At 38.4% G+C, this 19,358-nt stretch overlaps 1 protein-coding gene across 12 annotated transcripts; it reads left to right on the top strand.

Annotated features, from left to right (window-relative positions):
* Nucleotides 1–5,412: 5,412 nt before the first annotated feature.
* On the top strand, nt 5,413–17,489 carry MFAP5 (microfibril associated protein 5). Of its 12 annotated transcripts, XM_015591462.2 has the most exons (10): nt 5,413–5,475; nt 5,615–5,751; nt 6,267–6,326; nt 7,352–7,387; nt 9,915–9,959; nt 10,284–10,316; nt 10,769–10,804; nt 13,561–13,648; nt 14,219–14,292; nt 15,545–17,489. In XM_015591462.2, the coding sequence occupies exons 3-10, from the start codon at nt 6,269–6,271 to the stop codon at nt 15,655–15,657; spliced, it is 483 nt and encodes a 160-aa protein (XP_015446948.1). In that variant the 5' UTR covers nt 5,413–5,475; nt 5,615–5,751; nt 6,267–6,268; the 3' UTR covers nt 15,658–17,489. The 12 variants fall into 12 exon arrangements, with proteins under 12 accessions (XP_015446948.1, XP_024904582.1, XP_024904575.1 ...); XM_025048807.1 differs by lacking the exons at nt 5,413–5,475; nt 10,284–10,316 and having other exon boundaries at nt 5,502–5,751; XM_025048810.1 differs by lacking the exons at nt 5,413–5,475; nt 5,615–5,751; nt 6,267–6,326; nt 7,352–7,387 and adding exons at nt 8,534–8,612; nt 8,903–9,019.
* Nucleotides 17,490–19,358: the final 1,869 nt, after the last annotated feature.

Raw genomic sequence — 19,358 nt, 5'->3', positions numbered from 1 at the left:
ATTCCTGCTCTTTCAGCCAACACCGCATATAGCAGAATTACTGCCTGATCGACATACAAAATTGTGGAAAATAATAAATTGTTGTTCTTTCAAATCAGTAAGTTTTGGTATGGTTTGTTAAAACGCTCTTAAGGAAACTGGGAGTGGAAAGATATCAAAGTTTTATGATAATCAGTCAGTACATAGTGTTTGAAAGAGTAGCACTGGGCTTCTGCCTCGCCATTCTCAGGACAGCTACAAAAGCTTCCTTCACTCTTCTATCAAAGAATTTTAAAGGTGTAGATGACTTCACTGAACAACAAGCAAATTCCAATTTCACTGTGATGAAACCCAGTTCCAACTTTTATTAATCATCCAACCTTTTATTCTGTTTCTAGAATATACCAATGCCAAGTTACTAGCAAGAAGGTCTATCACCAAAGAAATGATTTCTACAGCTTTCCTTAGAAAACTGTATAAGCAATATACTCTATAAGCAATATAAAGGCAAAATGTTGTCTGTTTTATTTTTGCTACATTCCAAATGCCTATAACAGAATGGCTGGAGTATAGGAAGTTTCCCATGTTTGTTGAATGAATAAATGAATTTTAATTATTCATGGTAATTTGTTCAAGCAGTCACTCCAAGATATAATTTAAACTAAGCTCCAGGTTAAATTTATTTTTATTTTGTCCTAATTTATGTGGAAATGGTAAATATAAAGTTACCAAAATCTTCAAAATATTAAAATTATTAAATTCCTCATTCAGATTTTCTTCTCCAGGCAAAATAACTTAAATTCCTTTAGTTTCTTCTTACAAACTAGATTTTATAATTGTTTAATTCTATGGTCCCTTGACAGATTTTCTACATTTCAAGTAAGTCGTAGTACTAAATTATTAAAGATTTGATTCATAGTATTAAAGGGTCACTCTGTGATTCCACCTGAGTTCTCATGCTTTCTTCCACCCTTTCTGTTTCTCCCTCCCTCTTTTTTTCCTTCTTATTTTATTGTCCATCTCTCCCTTCTCCCTTATCTCTTCTTTCTTCTCAGCTCTTTTTTCTCTATGCTTTCTCATGAATGTACTAATTTCAAAGGAAACCATATTTCTTTTTTAGCACAGTGCCTGGTATATTTTAAGTATTCCATAAACATGTTATATTAATGTTATATTATTAACTACTGTTAATAATATAATAGGTAACATAATAGCTAATTTATAGTCTTATATTAATATCTTATATCAATATCATAACATTATATACTATATAGTTATAAATGTTATTATGTTCATATAATAGATAATATATACAGTATTGTAGTTATAGGACATATTAGTTATCTAGCAGCTTAAGACAACCCCTTTCCCAAGGTTTTTGTTCTTTAGAAATCCAAGCACAGCTTAACTGCATACCTCTGGCTCAGGGTGTGTCACGAGCTATATAGTTAAGGTGTTGGCTGGGACTGCTGTCCTCTCAAGGCCCCACTGAGAGAGGATCCACTCCCAAGTTCATTCACACGGCTTTTGGCAGGCCTTAGGTTGCTGGCTGTTCTTGCCACATGAGCATTTCTATAGAGTAGCTCACATCATGGCAGCTGGCTTTGTTCAGAGCAAACAAGCAAGCAAGAGATTAGGAGAGAAGCCCAGAACTAGAAGCCAGAGTCTTTGTTATCTAATCTGGGAAGATACACCCCATTGTGTCTGCTGCATTCTATTTGCTAGTAGTCCCTAAATTCATCCCACACTCAAGGGGAGAGGATTATACAAGGGGATCACTCAGGGCCATTTTGCAGCCTGCCTAGGCACATATAATCTATAAAAATATAAATATGTATTAATCATATAAAGGTACTAAATTGAATAGCTACATTAGCTATTATTATTATTAATAATTGTATACATTTGCTAATAATTGTGTAAATATAAACTTCCCTGGGTTTTTTCCATATTTGCAAATTTCAGACTTTCTCTGTTTTTGTTTGTTTAAAGCCAGATTGGGCAGATGGAGATTTCCTAACTGTTAATGAATTTCTAGTATTTGTCCTATTTTGTTAGTGTGTAGCCCATTTTATTGGTTATTCAAACTTTTTATTGTGGGTTCCATTTCAGGAACCTTAACAGAATCTGGAACTCATATCAAGCATTTCACATGTGCATGGTCAAGAGAATGTGTGGGTGTGACAATGCAAGACCACTAGTGCTATCAGAAAATTGACACAAAGCAGAATGATGAAACAAAAGGACTAATTATTGTAGGTATAAGTTACATATGTTTTATATGCACCGATTTTAATTACAGCCTTCCTGCTAAAATTCTTCCCTTTCTGAAATAACCATTGCCTACTTCCTTTCATTCTGTTACCCTCCTATTGCTTCAATACATTGGCCTAGTTGTTCCCCTACCTGTACTCTCAAACTACCTTCTCTAAAACTTTATCCTCTACTTCTTTGAATTTGACTCTGTTTTTAAATGTTTAACCTCGAGATAGAAAGTTACTATTTCAAATCTTCATCTCAACTCAATTCAAATGGCCCAATTTTGAGTTATGTGCTAATCATTACATCAGCTGGAGATGAGTAACACTTAGCCTTTGCAATCAGGAACTCTCAGTCTAATTTGGAATATGAACGTGTAAAAGAAAGAACATAATACAATTAATGACATAAGTATAAAAATAAAGAGGTAGCTCAGTAGAGGGAAAGATTAACTCTTCAGAAGCAGAGGGGACCAAAAGTTCTCTGGGAAGAGGCAACTTCTAAGCTGGGTTTTAATGTACATATCAACATTTGTTTACTGGAGTTGGGAAAAGGATATCTCAGGAAAAAAAAGGAACAGGAAGAGTCATGCACAGAGGCATGAAGAACAGTGTGTTATAGCAGGTATGGGGTAGTAAGAAGCGGGAAGTTCTCCCTGGCCCAAGTTTTCTGAGGATGTGTGTTGGCTGGCTCCTAAGTCCTGCGATGAATCCAACTTTTAGGTTTGACTGTCACTACTTTATTGCTTCATTCCACTATACACACTGCTTTCTCTCTCCCTTCCCCCTCCCCCAGTTCATATAACCCTCCTCCCTTCTTTTCCTTCCTTTTATGGAAATTTTGTGTGTGTGCATGTGTTTAGGCCCTGGATTTAATTTAGTTGGATTGGACTGTAGTAATAATGTTTCTGTACATTTGCCCAGAGGCTTTCAGCTAATGGGTGTATTCTTTACAGGCCAATAAACAGATGAATAAACCCAGTGTGCTGTCTCGAATCGCTGCCTCCGTTCCCTTTCCTTGCACTTTGCCCATCTTTGCCCACTTTGCTTGGAGACCTTTTTTGACAACTAAAATTTTCCTAGGTATCTCCAACATTAGATTGCCTTCGTTAAGTCTCTTCTGCACCTGCCAGTCATTTCCATGGAGGACTTTCATACTGTTGGGGAAAGTGCTCTCCACCCACAGGAGATCCAGCCCGTGTTTGATGGGAGTTCTGTGGCCCTGAGAGTTTTTCCCCACCGTTAGCGAGAACCTCCAGAAATTACATGCCTCACATTTGTGGATGACGGTTGTTCATTTTTGACTATTAGTGGTGCTGATTATGACTTCATGTAATTCAATGATAAACTGATAGTGTAACAGAACAGAGGCTGACCAAATCACCTTGAGCAAAGTCAATCTGAGTTTCTCCAAACCTAGGGATCTAAAACAAATGAGGAGTTACACTAGAAAAAAAGGGGCCACCATAGCTGTCAAGAAAGAAAAAAATTAACCAAATTACTTTGAAAACAAACTACATTCTTGTATGTTCATTAAGCCCAGTGAGAATTGATGGTGGTTACTGCTCTTATACCAGTTCCCGCCTTGCTTCCTCTCCTTTCTCCTTCACTCCATGCCTGCCTTCTTCTCCCCCTGCCTTGCTCTGAACATTCTGTTCCATTTTCACTGCCTTAACTTCAGACTCCCTCCCAGGACCCCAGGAGAGCGCCCCCTCCTACTGCCTGGGGAGGCTTTCCTACGCCACAGCTCCAGTTTGGCCAGCAGATTGAGGTCATTGCTCTCCCTGCCAAACGATTGGCCTGAGTTCAGTTTCTCCATCTGTCTGAGTTTCATGGAAAACATGATTGTTGCTCTAGGCTCTTTGTTATACGTCCTGCCTTAGGTCTGCTTTGCATCTGCTTTTTTTTTGTTTGTTTCTCCCCCCCACTCCCCACCACTCTCTGCCTTTTCTTTCCCCGATTCTCCCCAGACTGGAATCACATCTGTTTTCCAGCCTCTGCACTCTTGCTGCAGAGCAGATGGGAGAAGAGCAAGTTCTGGGCCAAGCAGATCAGGAAGAGCTGGTCTTTGTACTCAGATTTGTTCTAGGGACTGACCAGAATCCATGTATCTCAGAGGAACCAGGTGTTATTTTCTTATTTCTTATTATGTTCACTATTCTCCCTTCCTCCCAACTAGACAGCCAGCTAGTTTTCTTCCTTCTTTTCTTCCTTCTTTCCTTCCTTCCCCTCTTCCTTCCTCCTTTCCTTCCACCATTTACTCTTTTTTCTTCTAGTCTGTAATTTATTAATATTATCTGCGCTCTCTGTCTACCTTACACTCTTTTCTAATTTAGCTCATCAGAGAGATACACAATGTAGTCTACGGGAGCTAACAGGTAACTTGAAACTCACACACTTCTAATGCACGTAAGGTCAACCGCTTCTCAGATTTGAATTTCTATAATTGACGTCGATTCTCTCCAAAGTGGAGATATTTTAATAATCTACTAGGGTTTCTATGAATAAGAGTAAATACAAAGTCTTTAAAACTCTTGGAATCCCAGAAAGTGTTATCTACATATTACACGATATGAGGAAAAGTACTGGTGAAAAATAAGTCACACAGAGTAAACTTGGCTCTCAGTTTTCTCTGGGCCTTATGGCATTTTGTCTTTATGAAACCAAGATTCTTAGCGTAAGCTTAAACAAAGCCAAGAGACAGAATACAGCCGGCGTGAAGCGTGGCTTCTCCACACTTCAAAAGGATTTCAAGGGTACTGTATTCATCAACTTTTTCTAACCCTAAAACAGACAGGCCTCCTTTTAGACAAAACTCATATGATATCTGTGTTTACTTGGATGTGGGAATAAATAGAATTTCTAGGGGAAGAAAAAAACAAGAGTCAATGTGTGGGTCAAGAAAGAGGCAAAGAAGAGAAATGCAGGTAGACAAAGGAATTTGCTGTTAAAGAAATGAATGTCAAAAAAGAATAAAAGTGAGAAAATGGAGAAAAAAATCAAAAATGGAAGACAGTGAGAGATAGAAACAGATTCTGGTGATGTGCAGGAAAACATTCCAAGGATGAGACTGAACTATTTAAATAAGAAGGAACGCCAGGGAAGGGGGTGGTGCTGGAGCCAGATTTCGAGAGGGAAAATAGGCTCATGGAAGAAAGGCATACATGAGCTTGGGCCAGTCCTTCTAGGGAGCAGCAGTATCTTTCACCAGTGTGGTCACAACCTTTGGAATGAGGGTGTGAGTGACTGAAAATTCCCATCCCCCTTCTCATTTCAGCCTCATTGCACTACTCTAGCCTGGCTTTCTCTCTCTCCCGTGCTCTCTCTCTCTCTCTCTCTTGCTCTCTCCCTCGCTCTCCCTCATCTCATTGTTTCAGAAGGCCAAATTTGAAGTCCTTCCCAGGGAGTGGCCCTGTTCATCTTAATCTCCAGCCAAAGTAGGAATAGCGTGAGAAGGAGAGAGACACAGTCAGCAGCCAAAGGACTCGGTGGAAAGAGCAGAGGACCATAGACAGTGAGTTGTTTGATTGTATAAAACCCTAAATAAACAAAGGGAGTGTGTATATGTGTACGTGTGCGTGCGTGTGTATGTATGCATTGAAGGGCTGGAGGGGGGCGATGGGGCATGCCATTGAACTTAGAATTGAGCAAATATCCCAACTATTCATGAAATTCAAATGAAAAAAGACACCAAGATGAGCAAATGATATAACCAAGTCACAGATATCAAAAAAGAAGATTAGACCCTAGGACAGTGTAGGGATAAACACGGACCATTTACAATATAAAACTTCCTCCAACTTGGTAGAAGAGTAATGAGAGTAAGAATAATGTTGTGATCAAAGAATAGAATTTGAAGGAGAAATAAATGTTGAGCGAAAAGTAAGGAGAGAGAAAGGATTTGAGCCACATGAAGGACCAGGAAAGTTCCTGGGAAGACAAAGCGATGGGCCACAGACATCCTTCCCGGACCTGAAATGCTGATTGTCCCTGACCATTACAATCTCTGCTCTCCCCTCCACCTGTCAGATATGCTGCTCTTGGAACCCAAGGTGCTGCTGTTTCTCACCGCACTCATCATTCCCTCGGGTGAGTCCCTACCTTTATTCTTTTCTCCCTAAAATGACAGTTTCTCAGCTATACATGTGTCTGGAGGTGTGTGTGAGAAAATGGAATGGAAGGATGTTGAAGGGGAAATGAGGGAGAGATGCTTGCTGTTGAATTCTAGAACTGCTATTGAAAGAGAAGGAACAGATTTTGTTAAAGAAGAAAAGGACAGGGATGTGGATAGAGATGACCTCAGACTTGAGAAAAGGTATCCTGAGAGTTATAAAACTAGGGAGAAATGAAGATACACACGAATACATATTAACCAATAGAAGGTCACACACGTAAATATTCAAGTAAACAAATACCAAAGAAAAAGAAGCTGATATACAAATCCATACACAAACATAGAGAAACCACCTAATAAGAAAATGGACCAAAATTTAAATACTGTAGGAAAACAGTGGGAAGATATACACTAACACCTAACAAACACTAGCACCAGCATACACATAAATATATTCACATGCACACCAAAACTATGTATCAAATCTACAGACAAAAGAAAAATTATCTTCACAGATTTCACAGAAGCTAGCAAGAAGATTAGCCACAGAAAATAATCCTTGGATTTCAAAAAACTCCTACTCTATTTATTTTTCTCATTCTGCCAGATACACACTGTGAGAAAATCTTTTTGCCTTGTTCAGTAGCATAGCTAGTGGGATGGCTATGGGGATAGAAGGACAGGACACATTACAAAGGGCTGCTGGCCCTCTCTGTGGAACAGGACCTCATTCCTTCTGGTTGGGAATGAGGGCGAGAGGTCATCCTGAGTCAGGGCGTAACAGAGTAGGGGTTTGTTGTCAATAATTTGTTGACTTTCTTGAGTGTTTCCACATTTGTGTGTAGCACTAATGATCTGAGATTTTTTTGTATTGAGCTATCTAACAATAAAAGATAAAGTACAATCATTTGCCCATTATTTTCTGGTTCATCCCATGAAAAGCTTTATGGGATATGGAGCTGGAGTCACTTACATCCTTTTTCTCCCTCCTTTGTTACAGATCGGACACCTCTAGGGGTCAACAGTCAAGGAGAAGGTAGGTGAACCCTTGGTCTGGGCTCTCTTGGGGTTCTTATCAGGGTAATATAGCTGAAGGGTCAGAGTTCAAGAATCGGTAATATAACAGAGATGTGTTGCCAAGGTGTGAGAAAATAAGATCTAACTCACCAGTTTCCACAGTCCTCTCATCTCTTTCATAAAACCTTCTTGTCTTTTTTTAATCTACTGAAATACTTTTCCCAAGACCTTTTCTATGCTTATCTCCTGCTTCCACTCTCCTCTATACATCTCTTACCTTGCTCAGAAAATGCCCACTAATCCTAACAGAAAGCATTTGCCTATCCATGTAACAGTAGAGAAACTAAAACGCAAAGACAGGATGAGAAGTCATCTCAGCACTACAGCGAAATTATGGCACAACTGAACAGAGCCCAAAAGATCTGGCTTCCAAAGGACTACTTCCTTCAGCTTAATGAAGAGAATTCCAATCAACATCTCCGCTCTGCCTCCGGACATTGAACATAATTACAATTTATCTCTTGCTTTGCCCAATCCTTGTGAGCACAGCAGTATGTAATCCATTAATGGGTCATTCAATCAAATTAGTGGGTCACAATTGGTATTCGTTAATGAGTTAGGATAGACTAAAATAAAGTACATGCAAGTACATTGCAAGAATAAAGTATTATCTTTAAACTTGTTTCAGTTTTGTGTACACTGGGACATGATACAATTTCTTACTCTGTGTCCTGGAACAGAAGATAAAAATATAGAAATAAAGACTTCTTTTTTTTCTCTGTTGTGAGTAAATAGGTCTGAATCCCCACGTGTCTGAACTTTGATCGAGTTTCAATACTAGCAAAACTAAAAATCTGAATTTATTTCTCGGGGCTGGGTAAGGTCCAGTCCTATTTTATGACTTTGTGGTACTTTTCTACCGGAAATATTTTAAGATATGATGCACATGTCTTCTTAAGATTATTTTTCAGAGAACGTTCATGAATCCTAGGTAAGCGTTTATATGGTGGTAGTGCATAGAAAAGGTGGGTAAACGGGGATATCCAGAAGAGCAGTACTCTGCCTGAAATCCTCAGGAGACAGCTAAGAGACCCCCTCAACCCCTTTGCGCACCCACCGCTTCACTTCTGTTTCTGTGAGTGGCCAGACTGGAATGTGGCTAAAGAGAAAGGGAAACGGGGCCAGATTGGGTCACACCCGGGAGAGGCTCTTCTCCCCACCTCACAGTCCCTGGAATGACTCAGGTCAGTGCATTTTTAAAAAATATCCTGTGGCATTGAAACAGACTTGGATTCCTTTTTTCAAAATTTGTTCTGAAAAAAAGAAAGTTTATACTGAGTGTTAAAGATAAAAAGGCTCTATCGTCAGATCTGATGATCTGTCTGTTTGGAATTTTTTTTAAAAAAAAGGATGAGGTAAGCAGGGGAAATTCCCTCATAATATTTAATTGTGTCTTGCCTCTACTATAAAGATCAACAACTCTGATGTGCTTTACAAAAATGCTATTCTCACCCGATTTAAATCTGACGTTTAGACTCAGAAGTTAAAAAGAAAAAAAAAAGTCAAAGCAAACTGCAGGGATTTGCCGACCCCTAGCGGGTAAAATAGACTATGGCCATAAGCTTTCTACAGCGAAGGATAATTAGAGAAGGTACGTTTGCTGTTTAAATGTTAACGTTGCTTTGTTATTTTGCTTTTTGAAGTCGAGACAAGTAGTTCTAGAAGTGCTATTATTTATCGTTTCAGATACAGTTTTCTTGGTTTATCCTAATAGATTTCACTTTAAAACCTGCACTATTTTTATGTCTTCTCTTCTTGCCTTTATTTTCCAATGATCAACTGCAAGGCATTCTCTACTAACACTGGCATTTCCCTTCCTCTCTCTTCACCCCACTTCTCACTGATCCTTATAAAATTATCGACATCACCTTTTGTGAACACTCTAATATATAAGCATATCAGCAGACTGATACCTAATTGCATCAAAATTGTAAATAGCAAAATCAGTGGTAAAGGTAATTTTCATTTTGAATAATCATTGCAAAGAGGTCCTCAATCCGCTGCATTTATTAACAAGCTCTCTGACCTTAGGTAAATTATTTATTCTCCTGATGCTCAGGTTTTTTTAATCTTTTAAAACAGGAATTTAAACAGTGCCTGGCACATAGAAAATTCAAATTAGCTAAATATATTCATTATCTGTTAGGACAATAAAATAATGTGAGTTATTCCTGCAGTCCAATGCTAAATTGGTCTCACTGAGAAAAGGGTGCCTGACGGGCATGTAGTTCATTCATTCCTCTAGATAATACAAAGGAAAAAGAATGCTCTGGGCTAGGACTGTATGGGTATATTCGTGGAAGTAGGAAAATGTGACATTTGTTTGGGTTACAGGGGAAAGGACTTAAGCTGGGGAGCAAATAATGAAAAATAAATGTGGGATACTATGTATTGGTGGCTGTGCTAGACACTTTTACTTACTGAGTGCAGGGTGGGAGGAATAAACAGAATGCTCCAAAAATGTTTTCTGACTTTTTTCAATTTAGTCAATGTGACTCAAGCGACTCCAGAAACATTCACAGAAGATCCTAGTAAGCTACCCTTTCTTTATTTCTTTGCTTTCATACTGGGGATAGAAGGATTGAGGATGATGTCTGTACAAAGAGAAATGAAGACTAGAAAGGTTGGTGGGCACTCTGAGCTCATGTAACACCTAATTGTCTATCTTACATGCCGCTGATGCTGAAATATGCCCAATCTTCTCTCCACTACTTCCTTCTGTGATGTCTCTTATATTGGCCCCATAGTCCACATTCTTTCACCTTGACCCTTCTTTTAGATCACCATTCCATATCCTACTTCCTTTTCTACTTTTCCTACCTGCATTTTTCATTCTCTGTGTTGTATCATTGCAGATCTGGTAAATGAGCCCTCTACAGATGAAACAGGTTAAGTTTTACTACAGTTCTTTTAAAAAAAAAAACTGGCATGATTCTTATTAATATTCACAATATTTACTTCAGCTCTTGAATTAATCCTATATTTTTATTTCTGGGGATGGGATAGAGGGATTGTGGGCCTGTTGTTCAGTGACAGTGGGATAAAAGGAAAGAGAGGCCTCCTACTCTTCTAAAAAGAGGAAAGAAAGTGGATTAATAGCTACTATAAGGCATTAATGATAAAGCTTATGGAAATTAGTATAACATTAATAGGCCAAAGAGTCTTCAAAAGATATTCACAATTATTTCAATTAACTCTATTCCATTGGACATAATACACAAACCCAGCCAGCCATAGCCTTGAATTTGAGCCTCATAGCTCCATTCTCCTTTTTTTTACTCTGCCTTCCCCCTTGCCAATTCAAAGCCCTCCTCACACCTTCTGTTTTGTGCTTTTTCAGTTCTGGCTGATATTGAGCCTTCCACAGATGACCTGGGTGAGTTCAGTTCCGGGATCCCAGGGCCACTGGGGCCATTCTGGGCTTCCCCCAGAGCCCGTCATGGAAGGCAGCACAGCTAGCTGGTGAAGGATCTTAAGTAGACAGGGTTACAGTGTATATAGCACTTTCTTCCAACAGTTAAATTTAAATTAATGACATTTTTGATCCCCTAACAAGCAGAATTGTGTGCTAGGTGTTTAATATACAAAACATTGAGACGTGATCTTCCAAAGTTTCCATGACTAGATGAGTAAAGGCATGACATATAAACAAAGAAATACATGAGAAGATAAAGGAAGACTTTCCAGAAGAAGTAATGATTGAGTTGAATCTTGAAAGAAAAATTAGAGCAAGCCAGGAAGTCAAGTGTGGGATGTACATTCCAGCCAAGAAAATAGTGTGTTCAAAGATATAAAAGCAAAATAGAGCATGGCATATCGGGGAAACTGAGTTTTTTGAATGATTAGGGCCAAAAACTACAAAGAATAAGTGGTAGGACATGATAAAATGAGACAGAAACTAGATTATTTTTCACAAATATTTACTGAAAACCTGCTACTTAGGTGCCAGGAATATAAAGGTGAACAAAACTGATTTTCTTCTACTAGATACCTTTTGTTTAACAGAAAAGATAGACAAATGAACAGATAACTGTATTTAGTTTCACAAAATGCTGTTATCAGGATAAACAAAGGAAGCTATGAAGACTCAAAAGGAGTCCTTGACTATATCCAGTGTTGGGGCTTAGGATAGGCTTTTCTAGATGGCACATTGACGAAGTTGCTTCTTGAAAGACAAGTAGAAATGAATCAAATGAATAGAAGAGGGAAGAGCTTTTAGGTAAAGAATGTGGGCAAAGGCTCAGGATGGAAATGAAACTCATTCAGAGAATAGTTTTTGCAAAGGAAACTTCTAATCAGATTTGTGAGTTGGAAAACCAATGAGGATGATGTTACAGTAATCCAAATAAAAGATGACGCCCTGAGCTAAGGTAGAGGTAGTGAGAATTCAATGGGAGCTGTAAGGAAGAGAAGACTGTTGAGATGATGTTCAGTTTTCTATAGGGTAGATGGTGGCTATTGGATGGGTGGTAGCCCCATTCGCTGAAGAACAATTTGAATCGAAGGTAAAGATAAGTAAGTTCGAGATATGTTGGATTTGAAGGAACTTTGAAAAATCAATGAAATCTTCCAAAAATGGCAATTAGGTTTATAGGTCTAGAGCTTAGAGGCATGATCTTAACAAGAAGTATTAAGTTTGAGAATTCTCAGCATATAAATCTGCAATTGAAACCATGGGATAGACATCACCTGGCACACTTCCTATGGTGTCCTACTAACTCTTCCAATGACATTTTTACAGGTAACTCCCATGGTTAGTCTATTCCCTCAAGATTCAACTTACTCCTTAATTTGTTCTCTTCTGCAAAATTAGGCCCATTTTCAATCTGCCCCTAAGTTAGTTTCAGCTATGGCTATGCTATGACCCTTACTATTCTTTACCAAATAATTTTAATCAAAGAATCCATGACAATGTATCTAATTTAAAGAGAAGAATATTTTTCTTGAAGAAGAGCTTCTACAGGATAAAAATCTTCTCTCTTTAGCTCTAAGGTGAAGCTCTTCTGAATATATGACTCTTTGCTTTGTGCCCTTACTCAATTTGCTATCATCAACAATGCAGATAGATACATTTCTCAACTCTCTAGGAGAGAAAGGCAAAAATCATATTTCTCATCCCAATTTCTAAATCTCTTCAATTGCATGGATCAAATCATTATGTGGTTTTCTTTTAGAAGTTACTAAAAGAGATATCAACTCATTTGTTTCCTATCTATATGGGTGCTTCACATGGGTCTCAAGTGAGGTAACATGACAGAGAAGCAATGGCTTCTAAAATATAGTAATAACTAATAAAATTTCTGCCTTCCAACCCTGGCCAATGATAGAAATACCACTGGAGGTATGATTATGTTTTGCATGTCTTTTTCTTATGCTTTTTTTTTTCTTCCTGAGGATTCCTTACCCCTTTGTTTTTTGGGGTGTATCTAGTTTATATCCAATTCTTTCTCAAAGAATACTTTTGGTATCCTTTATTCTTCTTCCCTCTCTCTCTCTGTTTTTTTTGTTTGTTTGTTTGGTTGGTTGGGGTTTTTTTGTGTTTTTTTTTTTTAAGTTCCTCTCCTAAAAGTCACGGTGAAAAGATTGGGCCACTGTCATATCATCCTGAAACAATCCTTTTCCTAAACTCCCTTTGGACTTTATTTGTGGTTAGTGGGTTGGGAAGTGACTGCAAGGACTCAATATTGCTATAGATGTCATGGCTAAAATTGCTTTCTCTAATGTACTGATAATTCTGATGTGGAGCTAAGGTTAAAAACTACTGGAAGAAAGAACTAGTAACCCACTTTAGAGTTCTCGTTCTTCGGAACAAGATTATCAGCACTTCAAGTTGACATTTCATATTGCCACCCGTATAACCCTAGAAGGACTTTTTCCTAGAAGAACCCTCATAGATAATTTTAGCCACTTCTGTTACAGGTAGGAAAACACCTAAATTTCATTGTAGTCAATTTTCTATTACTCTGTTTTGGTGAGCAGAAAGGAAATGCCCCAACTTACAATGATCCTCTGTGGAGACTGCTTTGTATGTTTTTTCCACTCTATCTCTCCTCCTCCATAGCTTTAATCTTTTGTTTATACCTCTCCTGTTTGTTATGCCTCTCCCTATTTTTTTGTATCCGGCTTCTTCAGAGTGCCGGGATGAGAAATTTGCTTGCACAAGACTCTACTCTGTGCATCGGCCAGTCAAGCAATGCGTTCATCAGTTATGTTTCACCAGGTAAAGAATCCCAGAATATCCAGAGAGCATCTTCCATAATAGTGTTTTCATATCAGTAACTATGTAATGAGTACCCACTAAGGAATTTCAGTCTTTGAAGGGGCAAAAGTTTTTAGCATAACGCTCTCAGCTATTCCTAAAGGTGCCAGCTAGAACCCATAGTCTAGATTGAGGCATACAGAGAACAGGCTGACTGACAAGTCTAGGTGCTAGAGGGCAAATGAAAGTGAGGACTGGGTACTCACGAGGGAAACACATGGATTTATTACCTCATAGAAAAAAAGGCTGAAATGAAAGATCCAAGTCCGAAGGTAGAAAATAGTAGAGAGGAGTATTAAGCTTGACCATGGGTGGAATATGCAAAAGTGTCTCTAAGAAGAGTAATTAATACCATCCCATCCCCTCTACCTCTGGGGGGAAGGGGCAGGGGAGAAGAAGTCTGAAGTACTTAAGGAGATCCATTAATGGGGAATACAGGAGTTGAAGAAGCATCCTAGGCCTAGGCTAGTTCTCCTTCTCAATGTTTTTTTTCTGTCTCTGTCCTTAACCATGATATTGGGACTCTGGCAGTTTACGACGTATGTACATCATCAACAATGAAATCTGCTCCCGTCTTGTCTGTAAAGAACATGAAGTTATGAAAGGTAAGATGATGTCTGTGTTTTTAGTGGAGGGAGGGACAGTTATAAAGGAGGTAAATGAGGACATAATGTTAACGGATCAAGATCTGGCTTTGGAGTAGGGCTCTTGGTCACCCTTTAACCTCCTTCGGTCCCTGGTCTACCAAGTTACCTCAAATAAGTGATCTAAGTGAGGCAATATGCTTAATATAGAAACATAATCCTAAGAAAAGTAACCCCAGATCTCTTTCCAAGTAGATTGTAACTCCCAATCTCTCCTGCATATAGTTAGAGATTTCTGAAGCTCTGGCTGCTTTGAAGGTCATTCACTGGGGTTCTAGATGAAAAGGCCAAGTCAATCATTACAAATAACAGACTCTACTAGTCTGTAGCCATGTTCATAACTCTAAAAAGTTAAAATGCAAGTTAATTTGGAGACAGTATCGCTTGGAAAGGGCCTATAAATAAATTTAAAATATACTGGACATTTAGAAACTGGCTACATGATAAACAGTCCACCACTTTCAAGAACCATATATATTGCTCATTGTGAAATTTCAGAGGTAGAGGAAGGTACAAAGATTTTATAAAAACAATTCAAAGTGTCGAAAGTGTGTGACCATTCATGGTGGGAATAAAGATACTTTTCACCTTCCCCATCGCCAGCCCCAAAAGGTGGTTGTGGTTAGTGAAGGCACCACAGACAAGCCACTTCTGACTCAGCAGCCCGCCTTGCACTGAGTTCCTGAGTAAGAGCTGTACTTAACTTCGCAGAAGGAAACTTTCTGCTTGCCCCCATGGTGTCTGTGCAAGCCACCTGCAAGGGAAGCACCTTGAGATTGAGAATGAGTATTTGGGACTCTAGGCACTTTTATGTATCTCAGGGGACTTAGTCAAGTTAGCTATGTGCACATAGTAAACACTTGAATATACACTGAGTGATTAGACCTCATTTTGGGGCTGTTGAATAAGTTCATAATTAGAAGAATGGGAAGCTAGGTACGTAAAGGAAACTAATATTTACTGACCATCTGTGCTACAAACTTTTTATACGTTATTTCATTTTAATATCACAACTAAACTATTGAGGCAAGTATTTTAATGCATATTTTACAGAAAAGTGAAGTTTAAAAAAGTTAAGAAACTTTCTAGTAAGTTGTAAACAACTAGGGAGTTGCAGAGATGGGATTCTAACTCAGATCTGTCTCTCTAACCTTTTCACTCCACCATTCCACTTCCTATATTCTCATCCCACTGTGTTCTGCTTCTCTTCTAGATGAGCTTTGCCGTCAGATGGCTGGTCTGCCCCCAAGGCGACTCCAACGCTCCAACTACTTCCGACTTCCTCCCTGTGAAAATGTGCATTTGCAGAGACCCAGTGGTCTGTGATCACCAAGGAACAAGAAAGAAGAAAGAATGCGTGGGTGGAAGAGAATGCTCTAGGAAGAGAAAACTCCTGGTCCGATCATGGTCGGCTAACACATACACAGTAGCATTTCATAAACCAAACCTTTTGCGATATTAAGCTTTTGCCCCTACTCTCTGATTTTTCACCTAGACTGATAACATTTATCTCATTTTTCAGAACTTACAATACAAAGTCTATATTATTTGCATGCTTCCCAATATCGTAGACATAGTAGATAAATGATGACCACATGGCTTATATACAAACATTCTACATATAATTTCAAGGGAAAATAAATTTAAGGTTAATAACATTTACTACTGAATCTGTCTAAGAAAGATCTTAGGGTGGAAGAAGCTATTACTGTCTATTTTGGCTAGCCATAGAAACTCATTTAGGTTCTTTTCAAGTTTTTCCAAGATTAACTCCCCACTCATCCATAAAATTATAGACCTCTTTACTCTTATTTTAACTATTTTGCTGATTGTCCTAACATTTGCCTGGAACGTCCTCCTTATGAGAAAGATCATGATAATTTTTTGTATTCCTAGAAAATTCTCCACAGCCAAGAGTTATATAATACTGCCAGCGATATATAGTGACCCAAAATGTTGTTTTCTGCTAAACTCAGAAGCTGAGGCTAAAGAGAGAGGAGTATGCCAAGTATAGAACTTGGACTCATGAATCTCTGTGTGTTTTTTTGATGCAGTAGTCTAATTGGCAATTAGCGCTTGTAAGTAAGTTTCATTTGCTTATTCATTTATGGTAGTATTGGGGTTAGCCCACCTCCACGGGTTAATTAGACAACTAACGTCAAACCATATCACTGGGCTGAGTTTCCCTGATTTGTTGCTACTTCTTTCATTCTCACCGTTTACCAAAATCCGTAAAGATTATTGTGCAATAGATTCTGGAATAGCCTGATTTGGGGCCTAAGAAGGGGATTCAGATCAGAACTTTTAATAGACAGGCATAAAGTTTGCCTAATAGGAAAGAGGAAAAGAAACACATTTAAACAACCCACATTCTTATCCTAGGTCTAATAGTAACCAGGTAGCCTTGGATAAGTTATATTTCCTCATTAAGCTCTGGTTTAATTTTCCCATCTTTAACGTAGAAGATTAAATCTACGTTAGTTCTAAGATTTTTTTTTTTTTTAATTCTACGATTCTTGAAATTTAAATTCATTGTTCATGTTTCTTGGAGCCCAGGTGCACTCTAATTCACAACAACTATGTCTGCTTTCAAAGAGGGGAAATACATTGTATTAGGACAGCAGTCCACAATATAGTAGAACAAAAATCTCACTGTAAGTGGAAAACTATATATTATGGACCTTCCATCTGAGTAACTCTTAAAAAGCCTATGGAATTCAAGTAGGAACGAGGGGACGTTAAGACAACCAGTTACTAATGACAGAATGCCACTCAGTAGGGGGTTAATTCCTTTCATATTGCTGAGGAAAATGCCTAACTGAGGATTGGATTCTTGCAGTTAAGAAGCAATTTAGTTTAATGGGATTTGCACAACCGATTAGAGAAATGTTAGGAAAAGCCCCAAAGCATGTAATCTCTGCTCCATGCTCCAGTCTCTAGAAGTAAATGTATTTGTATATAGACAGACATATGAAATACATATTGTAGCCACTGTAAGCACAGAGTTTCTAAGAATCATGTAAGAATCTCTTCATGAACCTGATCCTCCTACTTCACATTGAACGAGAGGTGACATTCCCACCAGAAAGTACCTCAATCCCAATATTGTGTATATTGCAAATTAAACGTTTTAAAATAATTTCCAATTTCCTTCTCAAGAGAGAGGTCTTTGGTCTAGTTATTCCTTTTTTTAGTCTACGTTTAAGTAAGAAGACCTGAGTTCATGTTTTTATTCCACTTTGAAAACTAAATACCAATATTGCTCAGATTTCTCTATTCCACTATTTTCTGGCGTATCCTTCTTCACGTCACAGCTTTATTGTTGATTTTCCAACATTCCACATTTATTTGCTCTCCTCCAGTTGTGGCCCCTTCTTGGTTAACCAGAAAATTCTTTTTTCTTTTCTGCCCGATTCAGGCCCAGTTGTCTAGCTAGGCGAAGTTTCATGCATTATCCTTACTTGTCTTTTGCAAGATCAAATTCCTGCGTTTTGCCGTTTCTCATTGTTCTTATGTTCCCTACCTTTTTTTACTTTTCTTGATATGTAAACCAACATTTCTTACTCACTCCTCAACTTTTCTTTCCTTATCTTTATAAGTCTTATTTTCCCCTATAACTTTCCCCTAAGAACAATCCCAAGTCAAATTTTGGGGGGTTGTTTTTGGTCCCAGTTCTTTCCCTCTGTACTCTCTTCCCTATTGGCAGAATTCAATTCACCCCTTTTTGTTGTTGTTGTCGTTTTTTTTACTCTTGCCCCATTTCAGGTCTCCAATGTTCTAGTTTTCTTTCCTTATTCCTCCCATGAAAAAAATTTGAAAACCTTTTACTCTTTAAGGTATTAATATTATCCTTTTCCTGGTGAAAGCAAATGACAACCTTCTTAAACAAGGAACTTACATTTTGATGTGAGAGAATTATTTCAACCCAAACAATGGATCTTTAATGTTGGAATTAAAGGATTGGGTAAAAGTTAGGCAACTTGAGATAAATGCCATCTTGGTACCTTGAAGAGGTAGCAGCCTCACCTGCCTACTCATAAGGTTCACCCTTGTTTTCTCTTCCAAAATTGAGTTGCTCTTGCTCTGAGTCTAACTTTTTCCATATTTCATGCTTATGATTAAAATTCTCCTTTCTCCTTGAGTGAAAAAGTCCTGGAAATTCAAGCCTGCACTGTACTCTCTAAATATAGTTTCATGCACACTTTCTCTGAGTATCTTTTGACTTAAAGGCAGATGTGCAAACCCCAGCTGGTTTGGGCCTTACTTTTGTTGACATCAAGCAGAATATGTTGCTAGCCACAAGCTCCGCCCTCCTCGGCTTTGAGGTGCTGTAGCAAAAGTTAAATGTTTAACCAAATACTTTACACCTGGTCAGAAGGTGCAAGCAACTTGCAATCTCTAAGTTTCTCCCTTCCTCTATACGGAAGCAGCTGTAACACAGTGAAGAAAGAAATCTGAGAAGAAACAGAAAAGACAGAAGAGCACCAGACAAGAGGGATAAGGAAATGGGAGAGTGATGACAGGTTGACATCAGTTCAGGGGAACCAGAAGATTAGAAGATGGGAATTCACTAATCTCTGTGAGAGGTTTCAGAATGTGTGGTGAAGAGGTCCTGAGAGATCTGGAGCCTCACAGGGTAGAATGGGAGTGTATCAGGAGAACCATGGAAAAGACTGTCAACTCAGGGAGGCAAAAATTTGGTTAAAAATCCAAAGCGCCAATAAAAATTGAAACTCTTGTATCTTTTAGCATTTTTCACGAACCAAACATCAGCGAAAGTGACTTGTTGAGTTTCTCTGTGATGGAGAGAGAAACAGGTGGCCACAAGTTTTTTTTTCTAAAAGCCAATCAAGCAAAGCCAGAAGCAGCAGTCAAATGACAACTTCTGGGCAGAATCTAAGATGGAAAAAGCAAATGTTTATATAAATAGAGGTGCAGAGCCCATAGCTTCCTGTTGACAAACGGAGCTTCACTTCACCTCAAACTCTCAAATTTTTTTTAAATAGCTAATAATGGTCTTTTTTTTT

This window comes from Pteropus alecto, unplaced genomic scaffold, assembly GCF_000325575.1.
Source record: "Pteropus alecto unplaced genomic scaffold, ASM32557v1 scaffold94, whole genome shotgun sequence".
NCBI lineage: Eukaryota > Metazoa > Chordata > Mammalia > Chiroptera > Pteropodidae > Pteropus > Pteropus alecto.
Note: the sequence above shows the minus strand (reverse complement) of the source record. Positions and strands in the feature narration are given on the sequence as shown.

Bases quoted from the DNA above. Each gene is read 5' to 3' on its own strand.
- MFAP5 (XM_015591462.2), top strand. From the start codon at position 6,269: ATGCTGCTCTTGGAACCCAAGGTGCTGCTGTTTCTCACCGCACTCATC. The intron at 7,388-9,914 runs GTAGGTGAACCC...TTTTCAATTTAG, and splicing joins GGTCAACAGTCAAGGAGAAG to TCAATGTGACTCAAGCGACT. The intron at 14,293-15,544 runs GTAAGATGATGT...CTTCTCTTCTAG, and splicing joins AGAACATGAAGTTATGAAAG to ATGAGCTTTGCCGTCAGATG.